Source organism: Battus philenor, unplaced genomic scaffold (assembly GCF_028537555.1).
Source record: "Battus philenor isolate CCGP_79_NKW_IND1 unplaced genomic scaffold, ilBatPhil1.0.hap1 SCAF_10, whole genome shotgun sequence".
NCBI lineage: Eukaryota > Metazoa > Arthropoda > Insecta > Lepidoptera > Papilionidae > Battus > Battus philenor.
Window position 1 is genome coordinate 14,050,372 of NW_027181662.1, and position 11,790 is coordinate 14,062,161.

The 11,790-nt window shown below is 34.5% G+C and overlaps 1 protein-coding gene across 1 annotated transcript; it reads left to right on the plus strand.

Moving 5' to 3' along the window:
- Window positions 1–227: 227 nt before the first annotated feature.
- LOC137927207 (putative transporter SVOPL) lies at window positions 228–10,816 on the plus strand. The gene is made up of 11 exons (XM_068770995.1): window positions 228–294; window positions 990–1,151; window positions 2,577–2,739; window positions 4,385–4,506; window positions 5,149–5,393; window positions 6,835–6,965; window positions 7,809–7,935; window positions 8,377–8,472; window positions 8,845–9,035; window positions 10,035–10,162; window positions 10,749–10,816. Exons 1-11 carry the CDS (start codon window positions 228–230, stop codon window positions 10,814–10,816), a joined length of 1,500 nt encoding a protein of 499 aa, XP_068627096.1.
- Window positions 10,817–11,790: the final 974 nt, after the last annotated feature.

Sequence of the window (11,790 nt, forward strand, 5' to 3'; positions counted from 1 at the left end):
ATCATAATTTATATGTTTAATCGTGTTTTGAATAAACATAACAAAGATTCGGCATGTTCTCATATAATTTTGTTCACTAATCTTAACAATATAACGACTGTAATCTAAAGTGCGATAAAAATATTTAGCACGCTACAATTATCTATTGAATTATTTATTATAAAGAAACATTTAAATGAAACGCACCTCTACATTTTTATGCCGGGGTAAAAATTGTGTGAAAAAAAATGTACAGTAAAAAAATAATTGAACAAGATAAAAAAGTGCATTTCGAAACTGCACTCGAAATGGCAGGTACGAATTTTTTTTTCGATCGAAAATTATATGCAGATGCACTTGACTTGGAGCCAACTTATAATTTTTTTTTTGAGTTTTATCTACTTAACTTTTTTAACGTGTGACATTAATACTTTTTTCCTTTTGATATTAGCAACTCTATTTTGAAGGTTTCCGAGCTTTCTCGAAAGCCATGATTCAGGCCATTAAATTATTTATTTAATCTGACTAGTATGCCGTTGATCTTTAAGATATCTTGGTTCAATTATTTTGTCTTAAAAAGGAGCTAAACATAAAAAAAAATATTTACAGTCGCTTTCTGTATTTAAGAAAAGAACCAATATATAGCTACTTCCGCCAATGCAGCAATAGTCGTGCAATAAAGTGCATCGCCCGCCAGCCCGCTGATAAATGCGTCGCTGCTTATTCTCATAAAACTTGGTGTAAGCAGTAGCGATCCTATATAATTAATGCGCAATGTGTTAGTTATATAAGATTGTATCCCGGGAATCAAATTCGCGACCTCTACCGTTAGGTTACTATTATTTCCCCTCCAAACTTTTCCTAGTTTGCTGAAATTCACTCACACAAAACTCTTTCAATAATCTATCTATTTCTCATATTTGTTAGACTATTTGTAATTTGTTTTAAGAAAGTTAGAATAAAAATTATCACAATATAAAAGTACAAAAGATATTTTATTCTTTTTTAAGGTTTCGGCTGTTACAGTTATTACATAACGGCACTGATCGGGTTCCTTGTAATCGCCTTCGTGTGCATCGTGTATGGTATTACAATCATCATTCCGGCCAGTGCTTGCGAATTGGAAACAACTAATGCACAACAGGGTTATATTGCAGCTGGTCCTGTCGTCGGTATGTAGAAATACGAGATATTTCTTCTTATTTTCAGCCGATGGACGCCCTAGACATAGGTCACCCTCAAAGAATTCCATCCAGGAACTACCAGGAACCGATGACATAGTACAGATCGCGGGCCTGTACTATGTCGTCGATCCACATATATACGAGATACATTATCTCTAAACCATACAACTTTGTAAACAAGTACTAAAACCTAGTTGACGTTGTAAATAGAAATAAAATAGCGGATCTGTATATGGTGGAGATAGAAGGGAGAGGTATAATAGATACATCTAACTATAACCTGCTGATATATTTATAGAGCATCGCCTTAATGATGGTCGACGACAACCATCGCCTATCATTCCTATCGTTTGCTCGTAGGGTGGTGAGTGACACTGTTAATAGAAACAAAACAGTATAGATAAGTAGGTACAATTAATAATAGGAAAAATAGACTAAAACTAGAATAGGAAAAGTGTAGTAATGTACTAAGAAATCACAACCCAAAGAAAACTGTGATATAAAAAAATTAGAATATGTAAACAATAAAATAAAATAAATACACCTAGCCACCTAAGAGTAATAAGATGATGGGAGGCGATGAAAGCAAGAAGGAATGAAAAAACAAAATGAAAGATATTGTGAAAGAAATAAGGAAAGAATAAAAAAAATTGAGAAGTATGAAAGTGAGTGAAGAATAAAGATAAAAATTTGAAAACCTTATTAGTAAACAAAGACCCTGATCCCAACAAATTAGGGGTACGAGAGGCCTCCAATAGCGGGGGCTATCTAAAAAAAAAAAACTATAACCTGCTGAAGCGTTCAGGCCTGTCAAGTACGATTATCAGCTCATTGGAACAAATTGGTTGAAATCATTCAAAATTTGGTCAAATAAGGCCTAAAAGCGAATAAGCACAACACAAAGGATTCAACACGTCTCACCTCAAGTATAACAACCTTAAAGCCTCCACTGAAACTGAACAGTACAGGATTAACTTTTAAACAAAGAACATTCAAACTTATCCAATTGTAATACGAAATAAATTTCAATGTTTAAAATTGATTAGAGCTTTGTAGAGCGCGATAATCCATTCCAAGATTGCTTCTTGTACATGAAGGCTTTCGATAAACAAACACGTTAACAGACCTCGTTTACTTTCGCTGTTTTATAAATTTAGCTACGAACTTCTTTATTTCAAATAAAATACAAAATTTCTTGGCAGAATCAAAAGATGTCATGACATTCTTTTTTGTAACGAAAAAAAAATAAAAAAGCACCAACCAACTTAGAAACCTGCATGTGCTTATGCACAACAACTTTGCTTAAAATCATTACATGATCAAATGTTTAGTTTACGATTTTATAAAGGACATACATTCATTTTTATATATATAGATTTCGCTGTAGTGTAAATACCGTTGTGGACACCACAGGTGCAGTGCTGGGTGGAATTGTAGGAGGATTTCTAGGCGACAAGTTCGGGCGACGTCGGATGCTATTTATAACGCTACTTTCTTCATCTTTGATGAACGCACTCGCCAGTATCTCTGTCAACTGGATAATGCTATTGATTCTTCAGTTCATCGCTTCTTTCTGGTGAGAAATATTTGAAAAATCTAACAAAATTTGTTAAAATAATTTTCATTTATATTTCTCATTTGTAAGTTCTTTGTAAAATACCAAGACACAGTCCCCCGTATCTCTTTTTCGGTAAATACATCACCATCATTATTACAGTAGTTGAACAACCACTGTTGAACATAAGCCTCTTCCATAGCTTTCCAATATGACCGATTGAAAACCGTGTAGCTTTTAAGATGAAAGATATCAGTATAGGTGAGCTAAATTTGATATTAGGTTCTATAAAATAGAACTGGACAAGAAAGTGAAAAAATTAAAAAGCGTATATCAATTTTGATAATTATATTTATACAAATTAGATGTATATATTATACAAATTTGATAGATAAATTACACTTATACTAATTTGATAGATATTTTATACTCATGCAAATTTGATAGACTTGTTATACTAATAATAATTTGATAGATATATTACACTTATACAAACTTAATAGATATTTTATACTTATACTAATTTGATAGATATATTATACTTATACAAATTTGAATTAGAATTGGAAGATTTAGAGTAGATCCTCCTCTGGTACAGATACAGACTGGCATCAGGCCCACCTAAGGTAGAGGACTGAAATTTGATGTAGAGGGTTGTGGGTTCGATTCCTAATATACACTCTTATATAATTCACATTTTGAGCATTATATAGGATATCTAATGGATTCAGGCGTTACTTTACGGAAGTCCATCCTAAGTAACAAAAGGATTAATATATAGCTACTTCCGCTATGTAGCAGTAGTCGTGCAATAAAGTGCACCACCCTCCAGACCGCTGATAAATGCGCATGCGGCAAACAATGCGAATTACACAACTACCACAATAAATCAACTCAACACGTGTTTCACCCTGCCACGGGGCATCCTAAGGAGTAATGTTACACCGATTATTGCCAAACACCAAGTCAAACTCGTGTCGAGTGACTCGGTGTTTGGCACTAATAATGTTTGGCTACATAGCGGAAGTAGCTACATATTAGTCCTTTTCTTACATTATATAGGATTGTCACTGCTAAGAATGAATTTCTCAGAGGGTAGACAGCAGCGACCTCTGCATACCGTAATACCACACAGCGATCGCCAACCCGCCTGTTAAGTGTGGCGATAAAGGTATATATCCATATAGATATCTTTAAGAGAGGCCTATACCTTTCAGTGGGCATCTAAAGGCATGCATGACAGCGACGAATTATTACATGAGATACTAAACCCAACTAATACGTAAGATGTACAACTTTGGCAAAGAAATTATCTAATTTGTGATAAAGTCCTCGAAGATCTTTCCCTAACACTGATACACTCCATTTATAATAACAGTATTCGACATTTGATTTGGCAGACCAAAAAATTTCTTTCGTCATAAATTTTAATTTTTTTAGACAAAAACGGTTTTAACTACTTTCATACACACCGTGACTGCATTGTGCAAGGCAACGCTCTGCAAAACCGAACTTGGCCGATCTTTATCGAAATATTCCTCGTCTCCGATGTATCAAATCAAATGCCAGATACTACGTTAAATACATACTGTTATTATCATTCAGCCATAAATACATTATATTTTATTTTATAGTAATAACGATAATTATGCTTTTCCTTCTTCAGTGCTGGTAGCATTTACACGTTGTCCATGACCATACTCAGCGAGAGTGTGGCGATGAGCAAACGGAACCTGGTGGTGTTACTGGTGACCAGTATATTCCTACTGTCACAGGGGGTGATGGCTGGTTAGTACAGATATCTATTTTAATTGACTGATTTAGACAGTTTTAGACAGACCATCCATCTTGACATTTTCCGTTTTCTCAAGTCCGAGTGGACAGAACCTAGTAGCAAAGCTCGAAGACTCCCTCTGGAGCATCTTGGCTCAGTCTTTTACATTCTTCTACATTGCCTGATTAGGAGGTCACGGACCACTAGATGGACCGACGAGTCCCTCGTGCTGTGATTTTGGATAGTCCATCCTGGACTATGCTTTGCTCATACTACCCTCGAAACCCTCGGGGTACTGTCACAATGGTTTAAGACTACGTTGATCCATCGCCCGCCCAAGAATTACTGAAGCTAGTGGTAGTTTAGGACCCCAATACTAAATGCCCGCGACTCTGAAAGCCTCGTTTGTGGAACACCATTCTTCGGACGACTGACTCATCGCTGTCGATTCTGGACCATAAGGATATCAAAGGCCACGACCCTCAAAGCCGGTAACCCGCCTAACATTACCGACACGACAGCGGGCAAAGAAAGCTCCGATGTCGTCTACCAGGATCCGCTGCTCCGATTACCAGACACATGATGAGGCTTTAATGAACGATACTGTAAAATAATTTTTTAACTTTATTTTAAATAAATGTTGCTTAATTTTCCAGTCATCGCTATACCAATTATACCCCTGACATTTTCAATATACCTCCCTGCTCTGGATATATACTGGAACTCCTGGCGGACGCTGCTCCTGGTGTACTCCATACCGAATCTCCTGGGGGTGTTGGGACTGCTCTTCCTAATGGAGAGCCCTAAATACATGTTCTCACAAGGATATGAACGGGAGGCTGTAGACATTATCAAGGCCATACATAGGATGAATAGGGGCAGATCTGCTGGAGAACTTAAAGTAAGTTTATTTTAGGTATTGAAAGGTTACTTTGTTGCAAACTTTTCTTTCATAATCATCATTTCGGCCGTACAGTGTCCATTGCTGAACATAAGCCTATTCCATTATTTAACCTTTAACTGTGGACGCGCTGTCTCACAGACCGCTTGCAGTTGGTAATTTTTTCGTTTACCCCTATCCCTTTGCTCCCCGCGTTTAATGCTCTCAGTAGCTTTAGTTTTAGCACCGAAACGTATGTTGAGACGAGAAGTTGTGTCGGCGGCCACAAATTAGCTGAGTTATTTTACTTTATATTTTAACCGCGGTCTGTCAGACGCACGTCCACGTTTCCTGCCTAAATAATATAAACGGTGACTTTTTTAATTTGATTGTTTTATGTTATTTTCATTTAAAATGTCAATGAATATCGAACGGGGAGATGGCCTATGCTCATTTTATATCGCATTCTTGACTTGTGTGGTATAAATGCTCATGTATTACACAATGAGCACCAGAGCCAAAAAAGAGAATGTGGAATATTCCTAAAAAAAAATAGCACGATCTTTAGTCGTTCCGCATATGCAAAGACGAGCAATAAAACCAAATATTTCAAACGAATTGAAAATGACAATGAGGCGATTTTTATTAGGGGCAGATATGCTCCTAGATGAACCCCCCCTAGCCAGGAGAGTGATTCATTAAAGCGAAAAACATGTCGTCTTTGTCCGCCAAAACTAAAGAGAAAGTCCAATTACACTTGTATAAGTTGTAGGCAGGTCATATGTTTATAGTGTTCCAAACCCTTGTGCAAGGACTGCCAATAATTTTAAGCAATTGGACCAATGTCAAAAATTTTGTATTTTAATTTGAGAAGACTTTTATTCGTTTTTATATTAGGTTAAACCTTAGATTTATAGTAATGATTGTTATTTTTTCTAAAAAGTTTAATGCATTCGAGTTTTTCGTACTAAAATTGATCTCTAGTAAATGTACGCCAAAAAGTGCCTTTAATTGTTAGTATGCTTTATTTTATTTACAAATAAGGAAAGATTGATTAAAGGCCTCGAAATTATTTAATTTCAATATATCTAAAAAACTATAAATACAAAAGAGTACAAATAAAATTAATATTTACGTAATATTTGGACTTCAGAACATAGCGGTCCGAGAGACCGCGCGTCCATGGTAGTGTTACAAAAAAATGACGTCCATAGTTAAAGGTTAAGAGACCGCTGAAAAACGGCCTGAAAACCCTACTTTTTCCCATAAACAAGGTCGTCTGCTTTCAGTTTCTTTTTTTTAATTTGCTTTGAAATAGATACAGAGAAGTTCAGGCTTTCACGAATATATACCTTTTATAAAAGTTGGTTACAATGAGCCACACATCATTTTAAACTTTTTAAACCCATTTCCAAATATCCTGTACATCAATTCAATAATAAAGTAAGACAACATATTTCAGATAAATGGACTGATATTAGACGCACAAGAAATAAACGCCGCCGCCTCTACGAGGAATCAAATTGTGCCGCTCTTCAAAATGCCCCTGCTCAAATACACTATTATCATGTCCTGTCTCTTTCTGTTTAACCAGTAAGTAATACTGTAGTTTATAGCTAACAGGTGGTGCAAAAGCTTCATCGCTTATTGACAACTAATTCTCTATGTATCTACATCATAAATGTGAAAGCACAGAGATATTTGGCACCATTTGTAAAAATTAAGACACGTTCACATTATGACGTTACTTTTGCGCCTCCTGTTATATTTTTGCATCATTATTACTTTAGCAGTTAGTCATCGAATGCTAGACATAAATAGGGCCCTTGGTGTGGTTAGAAACTGGCTACATCGACGATTTTAAGAAATTCGTATGTCCAACTTGTGGGAAGACGTTCTTCGCTGCGCTTACCTAGTAATGTAGCGTGCCCACTACTACTTCAACTTGATAATCTGCTGGACATAATAGTCCATAACATATTATTATCATATTATACTTCTACTTCTAACTTTATTATTATTATACTTTATTGCACGATTACTGCTACGTAGCGAAAGTAGCTATATATTAGTCCTTTTCTTACTTAGGATGGATTTCCGCAAAGTAACGCCTGAATCTATTAGATGTTAATAGTTCATTCTATTCCCTGTTTATATCTGACTCATTGACACACTACTTAACCCCATACTTGCAATTCCTTATCTCGAACTATGAGTGAAATTCAAAAACTTCAAATATGGATCCTATGTCACATATAACCTCATAAATGAATCAACATCTATACATGTAGCAATGGTTGACACGTGTAAACTATTTATTGAATATAATTGTCAAACTTTATCCTTTTTAATACAATAGAAAATTGAAAAGGTTTTATAATTATTTTAGGTTTTATTTTATTTCAAAAACAAAGTTTTGTTGAAAATTTATTACAGAATCGGAGCATTTGCGGTGTGGCTGCCAACGATCGCGAATCAGTTCGTGGATATCGTGCAAACGGGAGAAGGCACCAATAAAAGCCTATGCGCCGTTCTCTCCGACAGCATGAACACACCTGTTGATGTAAATTTCAATTTTTATTAACTACCTTCTTTCCTCTTTTTAAATTACAAATTTTCGTGATTGTCTTATGTAAGAAATCGTTTAACGTACATACATAACCGGTTGTACTGTTTTGAATGACACGGCCAAAATAAAATTTAGCGCCAATCGTACAATATATAACAATAATATACAAACACAACGAAAATATTTTAAAAAAAATCACAATAAAGTACTTTGTCTAACTTTAAAATAAATAATAACTAACAAGTCAATCAACATACGGAAAAACATGAAGATGCCGATATGAAATGAAAAAAATATATATCATCGCATGTCAAAATTTGACGTTTGACAACCGCAGTTGTCATTGGCTTTCCCGCGCTTTTCTTGCGTTGCGTTCACACGTACGTAATGAATAAATAAATTGATCACATGTACAACTATGAAATTAATTTCCAGCCAGATGCAGTGCCGTGTTCCCTGAACATGCTATCACTTCTCATCGTGCTGGTGGTAGGCGCTTTGAAGTCTGTTATCAACGCACTTCTTAGTTTGGTAAGACTGTTTTTAAACATGTTTTCTATGATAAATATATAATACAAAAAAAAATAATTGGAGTGTCCGTTTGTAATCTTGAAATAATCACTTTTTACACCTTTTTAAATATCTTTTTGTCTGTTTATTGATGTTTGTTCGAGGAAAAATCTTTAGCGAAAAAAAAACTAAATAAACTAGACATTTTTTGTTAATTTCCACATGGACGTAGTCGCGGGCATAGCTATTACTTTTAGTACAGCTATTATATATATATATATATATATATATATATATATATATATATTTATATATTCGATTTTAAATATAAACGCCTTTTGCTTACCTCAAATGGGTATCAAAAAAAATACTTTGTGTTTTTTGTTACTCCAGGTGGTGAACCGCGTGGGGCGCCGGAACATGGCAATGATTGTTGTAATTATTGCCAGCATATCCGGCATCGTGACGAACTTGATTCCAAACGCATACGCCAGTGGCGTATTCTTCATCATCTTCTTAGTAGGAGTTTTAATTATGGGTCTATACACAGCAATAACACTCGCCCTGTTCCCCACGCATCTCAGGTAAGCGATATTTATAACTCGTTGTGTAATCTGTGGTAAATGTATAATAACTAGTAAAAGGCGTAAAGGCTTTAAAGGAGTGAATGAATACCTCACCTTCTTCTTTTTTCTTAACCTTACTATGACGTCGGTGTACCTCGTGTGGGCACCTACCCACTGCAATATATATAACCTATCCAAATATTAATGAATTCCTAAATAATAAATAAGGTATATGAATATATAAGGATAGTATATAAATAAGGATAATGTAGTAAGAAAAAGGGTTCCTGCAGACTTTGTATAGCCAGAAGTTATTGGTTGTGTAAGTCAAGGCGAGATATTGTAGAGTGTTGTACATTTTCCACGCAATAAATATAAAACGATCACTATGGCGTTGAAGTCCACATCGCCTGCGTTCAAGCGTGTGTGGTGAAGAAGCAAGTGTTTCCTCAAATTACCGAGTAGTCCTCGATTCGCAAACCTACATGACATCGATGTAACTGGAATACGTCTGTCCAAAATTATTTTTAACTCACGAATCTCTGTTTCCGCGAGCTCAATTTCGATGAAATGTTTATATGTGTTTGTCTATTTATTTAAATATAATTATTTTCTATTTACTTTATCTTCCTTTATAAGTTAAGCCACTTTAGTTTATATATGCAATAAAAATATTATTAAAAATGTATTTTTTGAAATTACACACACGGAGGAGTTGAAAGCACTTTGATGAGAGACATTAGATGACAATACAATATAATAAAACCAATAACATTATAAATCTAAGATGGCCGCCGATACAAAATGGCGGATTACATATTTTTCCTTAACCCTCTCAATATAGGTAACAAATGAAAGGGCTACACTAATAAAACACGATGATTATGTCAAAATTTAAAATTCAAAATGGACGCCGTTCCAATATGGCGGACTAGGTAAAAAATTTTCCACAACCACCACAATATGGGTATCAAAAAACCGTTTAACTTAAAAGTTTTTTAAATGTATTTATTTCAGAGCATTAGCCGTGGCAGTGGCGATGACAGCTGGCAGGATAGGTACTTTCGTGTCCGTGCAGATCCTCAATATGCTGCTGGAGACGAACTGCGATGTGGGATTCTATGTGTTTAGTTCCATTCTTGCTTGTACGTATTTATTACAATTTAATTACTGGCATATAATGAGATATTGGAAGATCAACTGACAAAAGTAAGCGCTACTGTCCAGTGGATTGCCAAGTTGAAGTGATTCACGCCACAGCAGATAGATGGCGTTAGTAGGTTAAAGTTTTCGATATCCACCAAGGTAGATCCTGTTAAAGCTATTTCCAAACGGACTTATTGGAAGTCTACTACCAGAAGTTATTAACCTGTCAGTTTCTAATAGAAAAAAGTAAAAAAATAATAAAATGAAATGAATAATAAAAAAGATTATATTTTTATGATTGATAAATACTGACCGATGTAACAGTGCGTAAACTGTCATACGTGCGAAGTTCATAACGAACTGTCAAATGCGCAAATTTACAAAGTTTCTATAAATTTTCTATTTCTTTGTCCATAAGAACTTTCTAGAAAGTATTAAGAAATATATTAAAAAACGGTGAATGTAATTAGTAAGATCGTTTTTTGAATTATAATTTGTCCAAGATAAATATAAATTAACTCAAATATATGAATTAAAAACGACTTTAAGTGAAATCAAAATATTTGATGTTTATTTTTTTTACAGCGTCAGCAATTGTCGCAGCCATTCTGCCAGATGATAGACGTTTAAGAAAGCAAGAAAATACTGAATAACATTGACTGATATTATAATTAATAACTTTAATTAAGTAAATTTAATCTAAAATAAAAGGTTATGTAGTAAATAAAATTAATAAATGTAATTTAGGTTTTTTAATGATTTTTTCATTTGACATAAATCTTTCATTGCTTAGTACACAAAATCATTACAATAATCGTGTTTACGATTCTTTACAACATATTTTGTTTCATATAACTACTTACATTCTTTTGGGTGTCATCGATGAAATAAAACAACGTAAAAGTGTTAAGAAATAAATGCCATTTAATGAGATCGAGTGAGAATGGTGGAGGTCCGCCCCCGATTCCTGTAGAAATAACGTTTTCGATGCTCCGCTGATGGTGATATCATGTAGCTCCCATAATTTGCCTCCTATTGTATTGTCGCTGCTCACAAACAAGTTTTCAGAGGATGGGCAACCTGCCTGCCAAGGGTAGCGATTATGGTATACACCAATACCTCGTTTTGCGTCGTTTCGTTTTGCGTTTTTTTCAAAGTTGCGTCGCTACCTAATTAGTACTAATTTTCACTGTGCGTCGTTAGATTTTCGAGGTTGCGTTATTTTGAGATCGAATCTATAATTTTTTTTTTTTGAAATTTTCTTTTTTTTCTAAAAAATGGCAACACTTTTGTTTCCAATTGCGCCATGCCATCAAAACTCGGGGATTTCCTTGGTAACTAAAAACAACGCAATTTGACTACAGTTTTATTTTCACTTTGTTTTGCTAATTTTAGAGTTCAATTTCAATTACGTAGTGTGTTGTGCTTTTTTTTAAAAGAAAATCATAAATTTATATAAATTTTTACGTGCTACTTCTGGTTACAAAAAAGTTAAATATTTTTCCAATTTATTTTTGACAGAGATATATTATTTTTCTTTTTTAAATGTTTACTTTATTCAATTTTCTTTTTAAAAAGTAGTATTTTCGTAACCCTGGAAGCTATCTTCGATCTTTACATGGTTTGC

Coding starts and splice junctions, on each gene's coding strand:
- LOC137927207 (XM_068770995.1), top strand. CDS start 228: ATGTACAGTAAAAAAATAATTGAACAAGATAAAAAAGTGCATTTCGAA. Junction 8,473..8,844: donor TCAACGCACTTCTTAGTTTG/GTAAGACTGTTT, acceptor TTGTTACTCCAG/GTGGTGAACCGCGTGGGGCG. Junction 9,036..10,034: donor CTGTTCCCCACGCATCTCAG/GTAAGCGATATT, acceptor TATTTATTTCAG/AGCATTAGCCGTGGCAGTGG.